Source organism: Colossoma macropomum, unplaced genomic scaffold (genome assembly GCF_904425465.1).
Source record: "Colossoma macropomum unplaced genomic scaffold, Colossoma_macropomum, whole genome shotgun sequence".
Lineage (NCBI taxonomy): Eukaryota > Metazoa > Chordata > Actinopteri > Characiformes > Serrasalmidae > Colossoma > Colossoma macropomum.
The window spans coordinates 24406535-24426181 of NW_023494790.1; the positions used below are offsets into that span (position 1 = coordinate 24406535).

Below are 19647 nucleotides of genomic sequence, written 5' to 3' on the forward strand. Positions count from 1 at the left end.
GTGCAAAAATTGTTAATTTTTTTTTTTTTACGGCAACTAAAACGAATCAGAAATTGTGCATTGCACATTAGCAGAAAAATGCCATATTTAAGGATGGATTTAGAGGCTGTTTTAACTTATTTGTACTTAGACAATCAACAAAATATGTCATTTGACCAGGGATATTCAAACATTTGCATAAGACTGTTCATAAACATTTGTAAAATCCACCTGGATTTCTCTCCATCACCTATGGAGATGTTTTTAGCCCAGTGTCACCTAAATGTCCTGCTTTTACAGGATACACTAAATACGTCCTCAAGTAATAATCAGTTTGTTACATCAGCCGAATCTAAACATCTGCCCAATACCAACATTTTATTTTGAAGCATCAATCTGCAGATACCTGCATGATTCTGATATCATTGTGCATCCCTAGTATACATATTTAAGCCATTGTGCATATGAATTGACAGTTGTTGTACAGAGTGAGCACATGTCCACTGATAAGAATCTGATTATCATGTCTTTGTGTAGTTTCAAAAGAGCTAGAAAATCCAGAACAAAGTGCCTTTTTCTTAGAAGTAAGTGCATATTATCTAGCTGCATTGGCTCTGTTTGGCTCAAGGCTTTGTGTAGTCAGTCAGTGACATCTATTTCTCCCCCCTCTAATCTGATGTACCTTATCTTTTCAGTGAAGTCCAAACAGCAGAAGCTTTTTTACCTTAGTACATCTTTTCAAAACCGGTTTGAACCGCATTCATATTCTCACACAGTTGTTTTAGCATAGATAGTACTGCACATTTGAAGAGGTAAAGGAAGAAAACAGACCGGTTTAGAGCACTTCACTATGCTAAGGAAACGCCAGTATGTGGCAATGTAATGAATTCATAAAATGTCAGGATATAATGAGCATTATTTTCTCAAGTATGAGTGTATTTGGATGTTGTTCATGGTTAGTCATCTTCATTATGATACACAGTATGCATAGCCAAGTAATCAGAGCCATATTAGCATATAAGAAGGAGCCTATAAGCAGTGGTGAAGATGGTGCTGGGCTGTTCAGTCTATAAAGCTATAGCTTTATTACTTTGCTTGAATTTCACTCTATGCGTTATTCTATAATACAACAATGCTACTGTTGAGTAATAGTAAGCAGTTGAGTTACTTATTTAGTTGGTCATTTCAGTGCTTGTTTACAAGGTCTAAGTGCCTTTAAATGGAAGACTGTATACAATATTTACTGTACATTGTCAAGTAACATTTATTTAACTCATTCATTTTCTTTTGTGAGTGAGTGATAAGCAATTAAGGCAAAGCCCAAATATGATGGAAAAAGAAAACAGCTTTGCAAGAATAAGTTTAAGTTGGCATTACGCTTTACATTTATTATATTTAGTTCGGACTCAAGTTACTTATGGACCGTGTTTACAGACTGCTTGAACAGATCCAGATCGCAGGATGATGTTTCTGACTTGGCTCACTCACAGTTAATGGCTTTCTCTCTATCCTCCAGAGGCAGCTCTTTTTTTTACACAGCATGTATATTCTGCGCTTTAACAGAAAGTTTGGAGCAATTAATATAATAAACACTATTTTACTATTCAACTATTCGTTCAGTGTCTGCTGATTTGTTGTATCTCAGTTTAAAGTGATGCTTCAGATGAATGTTTCTATCCTGTTAACTGCTTGTTAAACAGCAAGTGAAAGTATATGGATGTCATGATGACCTTGTGCTGCGATGTAACTACATGTTGCATGCCATTAGGAATTAGATGCCTCCCTGATTTGTAACCTGAGTTTGTCTGAAATCACGGACCAGTTTCATTACATATTTATGACCCGTCACTCACCCATGTGCTGACTGTGCACTTTTATCTGTTCAGCCTTGATGGCCTGCGTTGGCACTCAAAGTAGCCATGCTGCTTCCTTGTGTTACATGAATATCATTTTTCAAAATTTCCTTTTAATACAGTTTTTGAGATGTAAACAAAGTCTTTCAGAGTTATTAGATGTGAAATGGTGCATGTTGACTGAGATTTCATTACAGTGGTGGTGATGGGGTAGAAATGTGTACGATCAAATATAGCCATTGTATTTACTATCTAAAATGACCAGTCAACCTACACTGTCTTCTGAGTTTTATATGGAATGCTGATGGTTAAATAGTGGTAAATATGAAAAAAAATGTTTTCTTTGGGTGCTCTTACCCTTTTATGCCTTACATCAAAACCATCTTTTGTAAAACAATGTCTCTGGAATCAGACAGCAGAACCATTTCATGTTATTATGTTCTGTGAGGCAGCTTTAAAGGTTATTCCACTGATTTTTCCTGCATAATTCAGTCACTGAGATAAACAAAGTCATTCAAGGCACTTTGATGTGAAATGGTGCATTCTTGAGAAACTTCCCAGCTCTGATTTTTTTTGCAGTTGTGGCGAAGGGAACCTGATATATACAACACAAATATAGCCATTTTATTCACTATCCAAATCCTACACAGGTTTTTATATGTAATGTTGATCATTGTAAAATAGGTCAATCTGAAAAAAACATTTTCTTTGGGAACTGTTTTGCCTTACAACACCCTGCAAGTACCTGTTCGTCTTGAATTATATTTTTAAAAATAACATATTAATCATTTCTGTGATAACTTTCTGTAAGGGAGATGTTAAAGGCATTAAATTGTTCCTATCAGTATTGCTGGTGGGAACAGTTTGAACAGTTCAGATGGCTCAAGTTTTTATATGCAATGCTGATTATGGTAAAATAGTTGTAAATCTGAAGCTTTTCTTTGAGTGCTATTCTGCTATTGTTACTACCATAAAAAATGTCTTGGACATCAGCAAAACACATTTGTAGCCATTTCATGTGATGACTATCTGTAAGGTAGAAGCGTTGAATGCTTCAGATGTCTGGATCAGTTCAGCACTCTGCACATACCTTAATAGTTAAGTTTCTCTAGAACAGCCCATTTTACATCAAACCACTCTGAATGACTTTGTTAGTGATTTTAATGATTTAATTATGCACGATTTTTAAAAATGATAGAATTTTAAAAAATGGTGGAAAGATTCTACACATATGCTTTGAAATGTTAACTCTGTCATTGTCAATTAACCAATTAATAATATTCCTGATATATATGGCACTCCAGCATAAACTATGCCATACGATCTGAAAATTAAAGGTTTCTAAATTTATATACAATCTTTACATTATGTGGAGGTTCCTCAAGCTTTAAACACATGCTTCAAACTTGCATATCTTACTTCCAAAAATCCACTTAAAGTGGTTCTTAGATTGTATCGCTTCAAAGAAGCCTGTTTGACACTTCTATTTTTTAGGAGTGTCTGAATTGCAAATACGTGGCCAGGCCTTTTAGGCTTTTTCTCCGCAACAAGAATTAGTGGTAATTGGTGAATTGCATGAAATGACAGAGTAGCCAAGTGCTGTTGTGATTTATATGCTGCTCCGATTCTCTGAGTGAGAAATGGATTGTGTCAGGTTGAGTGAGTAAGACTGATTTGGAACTACTTGACTGTGGCTGAAATGCAGAGTATGATGGAAAACACTCATCCTGGACATCACAGTGGCAGCAGCCTTTTTGTCAAGCACAGTACCCTGTTCAGAAAATATGACGTAATGTTTTGAGAGCTATATCGCCAAACTACTTTACAGGAAATCTGCAAGGAGTTAGAGGAAAAAAGAGAGTTTTGAAGCTAAGCTGATAAGGGTAACCTTTCATGCTGAGCTTTGTTGATATAATCTTTGTGTGTGTGTGTGTGTGTGTATGTTTGTGTGGGTTTCTCATCACTATAAACACCCCTCACTGCCCCTCTTCACTTCAGTACGTTTGGCTTGCAGGCAGTGCACCATTAAATCCTACATCAATGCTGCAGCCCCCTTCACTGCCCTCACAGTGCCCCGCAGGCAGTGTTATAAAGAAGAGCTTTAGTGACACTATAAGAATGTCTATTTACTATCCAAAATAACCAATGAACCCATACGTGTCTTCTGAATTTTAATATGTTGATAATTTAGTGGTAAATCTGAAAAAAAGTTTTCTTAGGGGATTATTGTACCTTAGAACAGGTTAGATGTACCTTTCTACCGTAAATGGTGTTGAAAAATAAAATTTGAGGCCAAAACTTCTGTAATCATTCATAACCATTTCGTGCCATAACTCTCTGAGGGAGCTTTCACCACCATTGTGAACAACCCATATGAAAAAAATATATATTCCAAATGTATTTATCAAATTCATTTTTGCAATGTTATAAAAATAACATTTAACAAAAAATGTATTTATTTTATTTGTTATATTTTTGCATTTTTATGTAGTTTTAACAAGGGTTACAGATAGTATGCATGAACTGAATGAACAGTACTGACATATGTATGCATTTCAAATAAAAATATATTAAATCATGGAACTGCATTTTCACAGTGTAATACCTACAACACTTGCTTTTGCCATGTTAAAGGTTTATTTGGTAATATTTAAAATTACGATACTGGAATACAACTTCATTTCAAAAGGCGTTTCCAAACAGTAAATTCTATTAAACAAGTATTTTGGCTATTTTGATATTTTCAAATATATTGAAATAAATACATTTACATACATTTATTTTTGTATGGTACACTTTCACGTGTAATATTTCCTCATACATTTTGAAATAAATGTATTTTAAAAATATATTTAGTTCATATGGCATTATATTCTGAAATGCATCCTTGTGTTTGGAATGTATTTCAGGCATGGACTGCAGTGTGTTAGAAATGTGTTTGAAATCTATAAAAATAAATGTCCATACATTTTTTTTCTACATGGGAATTCTGACAGTAAGTTTTTCTTGAACAGAGCATTTCAAATGCCAGCCAGTTGTCCACGGCAGATTTGGCAGGTGCAAATCTGAGATGCAGTCTCACGCCAGTAGTGGGTCTCAGTGGTAGCCTGGGAGGTTTTAAATTCACTGTTAAGTGTAGTGTGTGTTTCACATTAGCATGTAGAGGAGTATCAGTTTCAGTGTGTGTGAGGTGAATTCCTCCGTACGCAGTGTAAAGGCAGATTATGTGTTGTGTTAATTGGACTCTTACTTTGGTGTTGATGCCAGGCAGGGTGATGATTATAGCACGCTGTAATGTGAATGTGTTTTTAATAGAGCAGCTGGGGACCTGACCAGACTTAACGGACTGTCGCCTGTAAGAAAAGGCATAACAGAGCTAACACCATCCGCTATGTGAAACATTTACTGTGTGTGCTTAACTCACCGAACCTTTAGCCATCTGTTTATGTGTGTTTATCTACTGTACGTAAAGTGTGCAGAACAAACAGACGTTTTCAAAGGCTATGGGCCAAGAAAAAATAGAGATATGTGTTCGCCTGATAAAACCTCCTGTCCACAGATGTATTTATAAATGGAAAAGTCTGGGAAATTCTGTGATAAACAAGATACAGATGTTCATGAGTGTACAGTGTCATGAACAGTGCTGTGCAAAAGTCAGAGATCACCCTTCCTTTATTTAACTTCCAGTCAAAATGGCCATGAAGTGCAAGTTATTCATTTTTCAGTGTCAAGAGGGAAAAAAGCAGAAAACATGTTCATCAGAAAATTATACAAAAGCCTCAACAGCTAAATGTAAATGTAATACAAGCAAAACAAGGTGTATAAAGTTCTTAGAAGTTGGTTGTATTTTCTGCTTCTAATGATCCAAGTAATCCCAAACACATTCATTGATGTTTCCGTCTGGACTCTGGGGTGGTCAGTCTGTTATTCTAAGAACACCAGCAGCTTGCAGATTTTCTTCTTTCTTAGTAGCGGCTTCTTGACAGCTGCACATTCTTTCAGACCCATACCGTTGAGTTGTCTTCTTAGAGTGGAAGGACGGACAGAAACACCTGTGGATTTTTTCAGATCTGAAGCAAGGGTGGAGCTTAATTTTCTCCTGTCTCTCAAAGATAAAAGCTTTAAGTACTGTTCATCTGATGGTGACAGTTTTGCTGGCTTGCATATTTGTTAGGAGTCACATTTTCTGAATCTTTTAATTATTTTTTTTGAGCTTTAGAAACTCCTGTTTTTTTATGTTACCCTTTCTTATGCAATAATGAATAACTTGTATTTGACTGTTTTGACTGAAAGTTAAATAAATGAAGGATGGTCTAGGACTTTTGCTCAGTGCTGTATGTAGATCCCTGTATCTGTATATATTTTTTACAGTGGTCACACATTAAAGAGTTTTGTGTCTATCCACAAATGGCACTGAAGCGCTTACGAAATCCCTTTTAATTATTGTATATTCCACCTTAGCTCTGAGTGCATTATTTATTCAGTTATTCACAGTGATAAGAATGGGTGTTCCTGACTGGGAATGAGAGAGGAAGACGGATAAATAATGAATTCTGCTGTGGCACTATAATGGAGAGAAGTGAAGAGGAAAATGAAAACAGTACTTTACATTCTGGAGACATTCACTTGTTCCTTAATTTTGGCTTGTGGCTTTCATTAAAATGACATGAACCTGAAGTAATGAGACTGATGTGGATGGAAATTTAAGGTGTTTCAATTACTAAAATGCTGCTGTTTGCTCCTGGCCCAAGAGTTATTGGTGCACTGTGTATGTGAATAGTCATGGAGGTGATGGAAACATGTCGTGTTTAAATAACCATTTATTTGATCTACAGTGAATTAAGCCTTCAATGATACACTGTTTTTAAAAACCATAACTGTTTATTTTTATGTCAGAATGCTAGTTGGGTTGCAGGGATAGAGAGAGAGATACTCATCGGCTATCTCACTTCATCAGACATTACTTACGCTCTTTAAGCAATGTTTCCCTCATTTTCACGTCCCATCCCTCGAAGTTCTGTTCCTGAAACACTGAGTCCATAAACAGGAAGCTGTCACTTAAGATGATGAAGTACCATTGGCCTTGCTGTAGCCTCCATGCCAGTGTCAACACAAGGCACCAGGTCCCTCACCAGACACGACGCAGCACAACGCACACGTCTCTTCTGAAGCCATCAAACCTGCATCAACACTGCTGTACCTTGTTCTATTTTACTCTCTGCAGTGACAGTTTCAGTTGGCTTTCTTGGCAGCACAAAGTTACAAGTGACATTAAAGGGCCTATGTCATAAAAAAACTGAATTTTCCACTTTTTTGAGGAAAAAAAATTGATGTAGGGCATAAACATTTTTCTAAATATACTGTTCACTCCCTTGTTCAGATATGGACATTTTGCTGCAACAGCAGCCTGTTTTAAATGAACTGCTTTTGTATGTTTGCCATTTTTACTCCAGCAGCTCTTTACATTGCATTAAAATGTCATGATGAATGGACCAACAGAAGTAATTCTAAATTACTTTTTCCATTAACTTACTTTAAAAGTTAAGATTTTTTTCCCTTCTCCTTTAGAGTCATCATTTTGGAGATACAAGCTTTTGCTCTGACAGCAACACACAGTAAGAAAAATAGCCTGCTTAACTATAAGGGAAATGGTCATGTAAAAATTAATTATGACATATCTTTGGTACATAAAACTGCATAGCTACTAGGTGGGTGTGTAACTGGGCCCTTCACATAGTTTCTGACACAACTGTTCCCCCTATGACTCACAGAAAGATCCAGTTTCTTAACAATATACTTCACCAGCGAGTTTCCATCAACACTACCAGAGAGATTGGAACCTTGGCAACTTGCAACATGATGTATTCATTGTTTCTAACTCCAAAATCTTAAATAGGTAGTCTAGGTAGTCTAACATTAAGGTTAACATTAGATGCCAGTGGGTGGAGAGTATTGACTTGTTTGACGAGCAACAATAGCAAGTAAAAATAGCACATTCATTTTTTGCACCTGGGTCCTTAAGATCCTAGCTACATCACTAAAATGTCATAAATAGACCCCAGGGAGAAAAATAAGACCCAAGAAAAATGTAGGATATGGATGATTTCAGTACACACTTTCCAAATCTTTCCAAATCAGTACATCTCGCTCTGAACTGAAACATGAGACTCTCGAAGCTTCAGCTCATTGGTTAGACTCAGCAGTGCTTACACAGAAAGGGAACATGACTGGTAAACTCCCTATTAGGAACATTGACTATTCCAGTCACAGGACTTTATCAGATCAAAACAATGACTATAATGGTTTTGTTGCTGTTGCATTAGGTCTTGGTGACACTGCAGCACTACACTGTCTAATGCATCTGTTTCAAAAAAAAAAAAAATGCGTTTTCCTGCAGTAATTGTCCAGCCCCATTGTGTAGTACGGTTGGCATAGTATTCATGCTTGGAGGGGATTTAGGGCTGTCTGTGGGTCTGAGACACACGCCGCTGGGCCCCAGTGCTGGAATGTAGATGTGAGGGAGACATTATCCATGACTACAGCACTGGCCCAATCTGCCTGGCCTGCACCCCTGCTATAAGGAGGGGTAATTATGATCTTATCTACAGTAACAGCTTCCTACTGCTGGCAAAAAAACATCTCCCGCCGGACTGTTTAGGTTTCATAAGGAAAGTAAGCAGCCTTTTTATAGCTCAGCTAGTGGCGATTTATCTTGGGAAAGTACTGGGGCATGCTGGAAATTACGGTCAGCTGAATCGTGCATTGTGAAGTTTGCAGGGTTGTGCCCTATCTGTCCAAAGGTTCAGTAATTGCTTCGTTCTGTCAGGCCTCACATGGTGGAATATGTTACTCTTCATGTTGTTCTACAGTGTGTAGGTCTCCATAAGCAGCCACTTAGTGGGGCACTTTCATTAGACCTCAATCTAGATTCCAAGATCACATGCCTACAATGACTCCAGAACAAGTTTAGATGACTTAACTGCAAATATTGAAGCAAACATACGGTGTCATCTCTGGGTAACCTCAGAAGAAAGATGTTGTTTATCAGCTAACTGGGAATGGATTATCAGTTTTATCAGTGTACTGGGATCGGATTAGACTTTAGCACTAATCTTTCCTCATTGTTCTGTTGTGTGCAGTGAAGTGCCTTTGCTGATGATAAAGCACATCTGACCTTAATGGCGAGATGAAGAACATCAGCAGATTAAGCTTAAAAGGAAGCCTATGTGGTCTTTAAACGTAGTGTTTGTGAACTAGCCCACCCTGGTGCAGATATATATTGCATATAATAGTATTAATAACACTATGTGCTCCACAAAAACGAAAACAAAGAAAAAATGCAAAAAGAAGGCTTTGAATTGAATAATAAAATGATTTTGAAATATAATGAGGAAGATCACAATGTAAAAAAGCTACACATAAAAGTTCAAAACATAAACTGGCAGTAGAGGTTCCTGATGTAATTACTACACCCAAAGGCTGCCTCAATCCTGTTATACCCTAATACTGGAATATCCACCATTTGATGGCCTTTGAAGGTCTGAGCTGGAAGTCTATACTCAACCACACACTGATATATTAAAAAAAAAAATAAAATAAAATAATAATAATAATAATAATAATAGTAAGCTGACCTCCCTGCTGAGCACACATCTCCTTTAATTGTCTCCTTTTATTTCTAAAGCCACAGCAGCTCTGAGTCTCTCTTTCCAGCCGTGCGTAAAAACGCACTGGCCTCGGCCACTTCAGCATCTCTTTGCTCGGAGAGACGCTCCACCTCTTTTGGGCAGGCGCTCGAACGCGATTGGTGGAGGCGGGATGTGACGTCACCGCTCCGTTACCCCGCGCGCTCTCTCTCTCCCCGTGCCTCGCGCTTCGAGGGCAGGACTGATGGAGCGCGGCGGCGAGCATGGCGCGCCACACGGGAGCGCGTGCTCGGCGGACAGCGTGAGATCGGGACGCGGAGCGCGCGGGCCGAGCATGGGCGACTACGGCAACGGCTCGAGGCGCGGGCGCGCGGAGCTGCCCCCGGGGCCGCCCGAGCAGTGGGCGGTGGGCATGGCCGCGGTCATGGCCCTTATCGTGCTGGTGACGGTGGCGGGCAACGCGCTGGTGATATTGGCGATCGCGCGCACGCACCGCCTGCAGACGCTCACCAACGTGTTCATCGTGTCGCTGGCCAGCGCCGATCTCATCATGGGCCTGCTGGTGGTGCCGTTCGGCGCCGCTCTGCAGGTGCGCGGCGTGTGGCTCTACGGCTCCTTCCTATGCGAGCTGTGGATCGCGCTGGATGTGCTGTGCGTCACGGCGAGCATCGACACGCTGTGCGTGATCGCCGTGGACCGCTACGTGGCCGTCACGCGGCCTTTCCGCTACCAGAGCCTGCTGACCAAGGCGCGCGCCAAGGCGGCCGTGTGCGTCGTGTGGCTCGTGTCGGCGCTCGTCTCCTTCCCGCCCATCCTGCTCCACTGGTCGCGGCGCGCGGAGGACACGGCGTGCTACGAGGATCCGCAGTGCTGCGACTTCGTCACGAACGGCGCGTACGCGGTCGCCTCGTCCGTCATCTCCTTCTACCTGCCCCTGGTCGTCATGGCCTTCGTGTACGCGCGCGTCTACGGAGAGGCCAAGAAGCAATCGAGGAAGATCGAGCGCTGCGAGGGTCGCTTCCACAACGGCGGCGGAGGCGCCAAGGTGCTGGGCGCCAAGGAGCAGAAGGCGCTGCGGACGCTCGGCCTCATCATGGGCACGTTCACGCTCTGCTGGCTGCCCTTCTTCGTGGCCAACGTGGTGCGCGTGTTCCGCGCGCGCGCCGTCGACGACGGCCTTTTCGTCTTCCTGAACTGGCTCGGCTACGCCAACTCGGCCTTCAACCCGCTCATCTACTGCCGCAGCCCGGACTTCAGGCGTGCCTTCAGGGCGCTCGTGCGCTGCGACCGGGGCTCCGCCGCCGCCGCTGGGGCGCGAGACCCGTGGCGTCCCACCGTCAGCTCTCCGGAGCCCAGCGCGTTCGCCACGTGCTCGCGCTGCGACGAGGGCAGCAGCACGACCCGGTGCTGAGGTTCCGAGTCGGACAACTGACTGACCGCACTGAGGATTACAGACGAGGAGCAAACAGGACTCACCTTATGGAGCGTGTAATGAAAGCGCGGACTCCAGAACGAGGGGGAGTCGGGAAATGTGTTTTATTTTTTATCATTTGACATACAAGTAGCCTACTTACTGCAGCCATACAAGTGCAGCGATTGTGAGAACTGAAAGAATGTAAAATGTCGATTTTGCAGGGTTGCCAACTTTTCTGCCACTTCAAATTAGGTTAAAAGGAGCCTCGAAATAGACCAAACATTTGACATACAAACAGCCTACTTACTGCAGCCATAGGAAGGACTCGGATAGTGTAGTATTATAGGACATTATATGGGACACCTTAAGAGATCTAGTTCATTCCAGTGTTCGCTGATGCTTATCGTATTGTTTCTATACAAGAAAAAGAAAATACTGTTAAAAGGCTCATTAAATTAGAAAAATAACTACGGGAACTGAACAAAAGAACGGCTTTATCATTCATGGCCTATGACTGTAGCTGTTTCTGCGGTTTGGCTGTTTATCACCAGGCGTTCCATAGTACCTGAGCCCACCCTGTATGTGCTGTGATGGCGAGGAGATCAGTGAGTGAAAGGGTCGACTTTGCAGGGTTGCCAACTTTTCTGCCCTATTTAAAGCCCAAATCAGGACTAAAATTGGCAGTCACTGTCCGAGCCACGCATGCGCAGTAGCAGACAACCCCCTAATGCCCCCTTACAATTTAGATGGTAGATGTTTTAATAAGAAAAAAATTGTAAATGTACGAACATCCTCCTCCACCTTTCAAGAAAAATAAACTTAAAAAACTATTCACATTTGCTTGTTTCTTCAGGCCTATTTATTTTTAGTTAGCTATTGTAGCCGAAGTGGTGATGCTGAATGTTGCTGAACTGCTTTTTGGAGGCAGGAAAAAGGGCGTCAGTGCGTTTCTTTACAGTGTTGTCTGTACACGGTAATTTCAGGCCTTTTTTCTACGATGAAGTGATAGAAAATAAACCTGCAGAAATTGCTGTTCTGGGCTGCGTCCAAAACCGTATAAACCATGCTAAGCAGTATGTGAAAGAGAACACCGCCATTAGTCGTACATTCATTAGTGTAGTGTAGTATGTGGTTTTGGACGCGCCCAGTGCAGCGAAACTGCTGTTAGCGTTGCGGTCTCTGGTTACGTAATACTAACACTGTCACATGATTGGTTAACAACCGCATATGCCTCTGCTTGATTGGTCAGTTTCTGTGCTCCGATCTGTTAGCCTAGTAAGGAATGGCTGAATGAGAGTAGCGTCTCAGCTAAATTAGTTTGTGTCAGTGACAGCAGTTGGGAAGAAAAAGAAAAATAGGTCTAAAAATGGGGCACTTTTTAAATATTAATACCCAAGGCTATTTCATCTGCACAATATGGAAACTATAGCCCAGTTGCATGGAAGTTCACACAAGTTGGCAACCCTGTCTAATTCCTGCGAGTTGTTTTGAGCACTTACACTAATACTGGCCTTTTCATTTATAAAAGCAGTTTTCACGAAACAGTCAGCTTTCATATTGTACATAGGAATGTGATGTTTTAAGAAATCTCCTTTTTACAGCCTTACTTTACCTCATACCTTAGAAATGTGCAAATTGTACGAAAGGAAATTGTTTATATTAAACAACCTTGTCAAACTACACAGTATTTATTTGGTACCAGGTAGGCTGTAGCTGATGGAGTGAGCGTGATGAACTGTCAGGACAATGATCATATAAAGGGAACTGTGATTCATTGCTATATTTGCACCATATTTTTTTGCCTAATGTGAGCTGCTTCTTTTCTCTTTCAATGTCAGATTAATGTTGAATATTTTAATACTTCAGTTTGCCTAATTATGAAACAGTTGCTCAGTATTTTACCAATTGACGCACAAATAGGCCTGGTTCTGTTTTATTTAGTGCATTTTCTGCCCAGTGCCATATACTTACATTAGTAATTCATGTATCAATGCCTCATGTAATGTATAAGGTCTTCATGTTTACGAGTGTGGAATAAAGTGTCCTATTGGAAACACAGTGGACGAATCCTCTCAGCCCTTTGTTCTTGCCCTGCATTAAATTCAGGTAGTCTGTTTGAAGGACGCCTTGCCTTTCATTTCCTTGCTTTTGCATCACCTTTGTGATGACTTAAAATAAATAAATAAATAAATAAAACATTAATGTTCGTTTCTGGCCTACCAAGCTGGAATTAAGAAAAAAGTCAGACTGAGAGAGTTAAAACTTTTATAAGCTGTGAGACTACATCCATATTTGAATATCCATAATCGACATGATTAAATATTGAAACATTCAAAAGGCCACCAAATGTCCAGTCTACCAGACTGCAACCATTACTGCACTCATTAAATATTCATGTTTATTGATCTAATTCTGATAGACTTAATGCATCCCAAATGAAGGCCATTAAAAAAAAGTGATGCGCATTTCATTTGACTGAAATCATAGTACAAGCCATGATAATACACACATGTCTTATACATACAAGGCATCATGATATTCTTCTACCGTCCAACCTGAACACTGGTCCAGATGCAGTGGTAATCAAGATTCATGTTATGAAACTTTCGACCACACATATTAATTTTCTGCATCAATGGAAAGACATAAGCTTGAACTAACAGACTGGAAAAGAATTAAGTTCTTTCACAAGAAAATGACATGACGCTCAAAATCCAGCCCACTGTTATGCAAACTCACATAATGAAACAGCTGTGTGGATTCCCAAAAGTGGAGCTCTGTGTTTAAACACATGCTTTTGCTTTTGTAATGAAGGCTGTGTCAGTTAGGGCTGTCAAAGGAATACTCAGCATTTTTCAGCCTTATCTCTGTCTGCTGCATCTGTAGCATATGGAGGATTACCATAAACAGTCATTTTGACATGTTCGCTTATTTTTCATAGAAGAGCAAGAAACTTGTTTACTTGTTCATTTCTAAAGAAGCTGTGGGGCAGATAATGAAGCAGTTTCTGTTATAAGTGTGTTTTCACTCAGTTTCTCAATATGTGTACAAACTACAGGAAAGCACATTGAAATTATTGTCATCCTACAATTGCAGCAGATTAGAGATTAAACTGAAAAACTAACGGGGCTCTTATCCTACATTTTTCTTGTATTTTATTTGTTCACTAAGATCCACAGTCACAGTTCATTGTTATATGGCCATTTCCCGATATCTATTTATCTCTTGGAATTAAACATGCAGTTTTTGAGGGGTACATGTAAGTGATGTTTGTTATGATTGGCTGCCCTGTATTGCGTCTTGTTCATAAAGCAGTCTAGGCTGCAACACTGCTTATAACCTCTGTGTGAATAGGTGGGACTGAACTGCTGTAGGCTGAAAAGGTGGATGTATGTAAATGCATTGTTTTTGTGGACCGTTTTTGCAGCGTAGTTTCCATATATAGACTGCACACTGTTAGAAATAAAGGTAATTATTCGTTCATCAAGGTACAAACAATGTAAATGTTCCCTCAAAGGTAGTACAGTGGTTTGAGGGTCCAATTGTGCACCTTCAACAAGTTTTTCCAGGTGAAAAGTACATATTTGTAACCTAATGTTTTAAAACAGAACAATAAAATAAAAAGCCTGGAGACGAGATGGGCTGTGTGGAGTCAATACAATTTAAAAAATATAATTTCATTGCATTATGGTACAGTAATGTTTCCTGACTAAAGGTACTGAGATGTACCCTTAAGGGCACCACCCCAGTGACAAGAGCGATACTGCCTGAGTGACAGTTTTCTTCCTTTATTTCTGAGAGTGTGTGGAGTGGGGAGTGAAAGGCTTAAACTCTTTTATTCCAACAAAGCAATGAAAATTTGCTTTTCCATGATATAGGCCCCTTAAGGATGTAGCAATTACTTAGTCAGCTTTAGTTATGGGTTCCTCCTCCATCACAGAGCAAATGATACTAACCATTAGCACAGACACAAATTACTGAATTCATGATGGAGGTGTTGGAAGGCTTTAGCATGAATGGAGGGTAAAAGGAGTGAAATATGAAACTGCGCAACCTTCTCTCCTTTCAGTAGTCTATAGGACCATTTCATTCTGCTGTGAAAATCTAGGTGTAAGCAGCTGTAAAGGCCTGCCGTTTTGAATTGGCTCATAAGGGAAACATTTTATTTGAGTCCACATCTGTGTGCTATTAATCATGGCAGGATTGGATGCTTTAAAATGCATTAGCGTTTTGAGCTGTCCCCAGAGGCTTAGTGCACATTTAAAACCACTCCAGAAAGGCTGAGTGGAATATGGCCGGTCTGATTTAGCTAATGAACCTTATTTGAATGTGATTACCCGTTCTAACACAACAGTGCAGAATTAAAAAAAAAAAACAATAACCGCACTGCCTGCATCATCAGCGCATCAGCACTGGCACTGTCCCACCTTGTTATTAGTAATCATTTGTTTGGCAGGAGCTTATATCCGGCCCAACAGCAGGGCGGCTTAACAGACAAGGGCCCTTATGGTGCAAAACACATTCGTGTGATATGCTTCAGATTAAACACCTGCACAAAATGAAGGCTTCCTTGTCATCTTGGCATTTTCTTTACCATGGCCACAAGCGTGGAAGCATGCAACATCGCTGACATGCTGCAATGGCCATTTGGCAGTTATTGTTTTCAATAAAAATTTGACCTGAAGGAACAGAAATAATTGACACACAAGGACTGCACTGAAAAAATGGGAAAATGAAATGCATTTTTGTGAAAAATGAAATGCATTTTGGTCTTCTTATAATTTTTTGGTAATCTTATAATTTGACATGAATTGGTTCCTTGTATTCACTGCATTGACTTAAGCAGTTATTAATAGCAGTGGAAAGGCACATTCAAAAGATCAGGTTTAAAATGAACTTCCATTACATGACTATTACCACCTTGTCTGGACCAGCACCAATCTCTACACACATTTTTATGTCAGCCGGTGGCTGCTATTAGCACATTGCAGAGATAAGACCCCTGTGATTTTCCTCCTCACACTGACCAGTGGCCTACTATGTAGCTGTCTGATGAGGTGCTGAAGGGCAGGCATGCAGTGTGTGTACCTGAGTATCTGTCTGGCTTCCAAACATTCCTCGATGTGTCTGAGTTTCCATTTGGCAGCATGGCTGCAGGGTGCTTGTTAAGCACAATTTCCTTAAGAGAACATGCACTGTGATATTATGTAAAGGATAATTTGAGCATGTAACTATAATGTATTGTCAAAAGTCTAAATTTACTGCCACTGAATGAAGCTATGTTAGTTTAAAAGTACTCCCATTGTGCTGACATTCAGATGAAGCATGAATACGAGTATATATTCCAAATATATAGACTACTATTCAAATGGTTGGAGCTAATATATTCAGTTACATAATATTTGCAGCAGATCAATGTATAAAGTAAGTCTGATATGCTTGTTTTGTATTTTAACATAATTAGAAGTAAGCTTGGGAGGTGTAAACAAAAAAAGAAAGAAAAAAGAAATTTTGTCTATCTAGAATGAAGAACAGAGCTGTAATTGATCATAAAATGACTGAGAACGTGGTATAACATAAATCATGAAAGCGAATTATAATAAAATAAAACATGTTATAATAAAATTAATATCTAGAATGTCTTATATTTCAACAGTGGTAGGTGATATTGATAAAATTCATTATCACAATAATTTCTTAATATATCATAATATCACTATATCAGATGATAGCCCACATTTTTTCTTTTTTTTTTCTCCATGTAAAGAAAATATTTTCATGTTACCATTTTACTCTCTTTATCCCTTAAAATTAAACAAGCTGTTTTTGCAACTATGGCTTTTAGACTGATACATGTGCATGACCTCTGTTCTGATTGGCTGCTCTGTATTGTGCTTGATTCAAAAAGCAGTCCAGGCTGAAACATTCCTTATAACTTCAGTGTCAATGGGCAGAGCTAAGCTGCCACGGGCTGAACAGATGGATATATCTAAGTATGTTGGTTTTTGTGACATCGCAAATACAATAAAATCAAAACAAGGTTTTGCAGGTTGCAGGTTTCTTTTTGCATCGTCGCTGTTCAAAAAAAAAAAACGTATCGCCATTTTTGTTGATTTTTGTTTTTCTACATAATTTGAACACAGTGATTGTACTGTACATTGTGTCAAAAAGAAATTATACTACTTTAAAGGGTTTTAAACTTTTTAACTGCAACAGGGACACCATTTTCTGTAGGTATAATGGATATGACGCTCATCATGTATCAAATTTATTAAAAACATCACTAAAACACTAAAAAACAATATAGTGTAGATTATACATCAGCTCCATAAGTCCACTTATCATTACATTTATTGTTGTAAACAAAATGATTAATATGGCAAGTGATTTCAAACTGTTGAACCGTGGTGTATATGCTTCGTATACCAAATTAATTTGTATTGTCACTCATAAATTTAATCTACGAATTATGTATGCATATTATTGATGCATTTAATAATTTCATATTAGTAATGTATATGAGTTTAATCATCTGTATGAGAGTGAGAATGCCATCACCATGACAAGATAACTGTGCTGGTGGTAGACATTAACCGTGGCTTATGAATTCACTGGAGGTCCTCAAGGCTGATGAGTTTCCGAGCTCCTTATCGGGAGAAACTAAAAATAGCCCACCAGCTGGGTTCATGCAATGGCCCACTGGCACCACGAGCAGAGACAGCATCTCTTAACCTGGCATATTTCACCACCTACAGCAGCCACTGAAATGTCACACAGGTGAGCTGAATTTCAAGGACGCCTTCTTCACTGCTGTACTGATGCAAAGAAGCAAAGAGTTATAAAGACAGAGAAAAAGAGAAAGAAAGAGAAGCTGTGTGATCAGTGAACTTACTCAGCAAGAGCCAACTAGAGTTTGTCTGATTGAGGGGGAAACCTAATCATTTTTACAGCCACCAAATGGAAATTTAGACAGAAAAGTGCTGCCTATCATCGAAACTGCGTGTTTAATGAGTTTCATGAATAGATACAACAACTTGCATGCTGTTATCTGGACACATTTTGGGAACGTCCATATTTTTCATCCTTTTCAATGCTGTACTCTTCTGAACATATCTCTGTTTATGCAAGTGATTCCCCTGCTGGCAAACACTCATATGTGTTTGCTATTGTGATAGTCTCTCTGTTTTCCACACATATTCAGCCACTTGGGTAAACAGAACTATTATTAGTGCAGGCTGTTGGCTTGCAGGAAACACACCACCTAAATCACAGTTTAAGATGAGTGAACAACAAGGCTTCAATGTCCTGTTGTAGTTTTGCTGAGGACAATAGTAGCTTGTAGAGCTGTCGATAACACAACTTCTATCAAACGCATTCTGCACACAGTAAAAGAACTGTAACGCAGTGCCGTGATGCTCTCTGCAACTGAGACTGCACCCCAACTGAGTCTCAGCTGTACTAAGAGCTGGCTGCTTCTGATAAGGAGAGAAAGACAGCAGTTTCTCTATTCTCCAATGGAATACTAGCAAGGTGCCATTTAGAGCGATGCCATAAAACAAAGTTTTTCAATTCTGGTCCTCAAAGTCACATAGAGATTACCAAACCTGGCTGGTAGCCAAATGGGTGGGTAGCGCTGTTGCCTCACAACATGAAGGGCCTGGGTTTGATTCCCCAGTCGGGCAACTGGGGCCCTCCCTGTGTCTATGTGGGTTTTCTCCCACAGTCTAAAGACATCCTGTCAGGTGAATCAGAGATGCTAAGTTGCCCCTTAATGTGAATGTGTATGTCTGTGTGTCTGCCCTGTGATGGACTGGCAACCCGTCCAGTGTGTTTCCTGCCTTCGGCCCAGTAAGTGCTGGGATAGGCTCCAGCACCCCACATGATCCACAAGGATAAACGGCTTAAATGATAAAAGTGAGCGTGATTCTATACCACATTATAGGAGTGTAATGATATACAAAATTCAAAGATTCAATACATTACGCTTCTCAGTACTGTATTTGCTCCATCTGTTGAATGTGTTGTTTGATACCTGTGCATACTGAATTAAGGGGGCTTGTACTGAACAATACGATACGATACTTTGTATTATTAAACTCCTGCTACAGGACTGGGGAACTCCGGTCCTGGAGGGCCAGATTCCAGTAGAGTTTGGTGATTTTCCTGCTCAAGCACACCTAATTTAACTCATCAGCTAATTACCAGGTATAGTTGGTGAGCTAAAACAGGGAAATTTCCAAACTGTGCTGGACTCAGTTCTACCCTCCCCGTCCTACTAATTAAAGTTATTTCTGACAACCAAACATCCAAGCCACGAACCACTTAGGAACCATTATTTTTAAAGAGTGTTGGGTTTTTTCATGATTGCATTTCAATGCCCTTGTGTCAGGGTCACAAAACCAATGTAAACAAAGTGAGGACAAACACTATGCAGGTGTTTTAATATTATGTGAGAGGGCAAGGGGTAGAGCAGAGCAAACAGAGACGTGTTTGTTCTGGATATCGCTGCATGTTTTGTAATATTGCTCTGACTACAAGAACACACAGGCCTAACTTATAACGCCCATAATGCATATAATCCAGCGTTTCCCAATTCTCCTCCTTTAATGTTTGCATTGATCCTACAGACCTATGTTAACCTCATGAAGAGTTTAATTAGCTGAGTCAGTAGTACTGGAAGCAGGAAAAGCACTAAAATAAGCAGTGCAAGGGTCAGGACTGGGAAACACTGATAGAATCTGTCTTTGACCTTGAC

At 39.9% G+C, this 19647-nt stretch overlaps 1 protein-coding gene across 1 annotated transcript; it reads left to right on the top strand.

Moving 5' to 3' along the window:
- The first annotated feature begins 9722 nt into the window (after nt 1-9722).
- On the top strand, nt 9723-10889 carry adrb1 (adrenoceptor beta 1). The gene has a single exon (XM_036572709.1). The coding sequence runs from the start codon at nt 9723-9725 to the stop codon at nt 10887-10889; it is 1167 nt and encodes a 388-aa protein (XP_036428602.1).
- The last annotated feature ends 8758 nt before the right edge of the window (nt 10890-19647 follow it).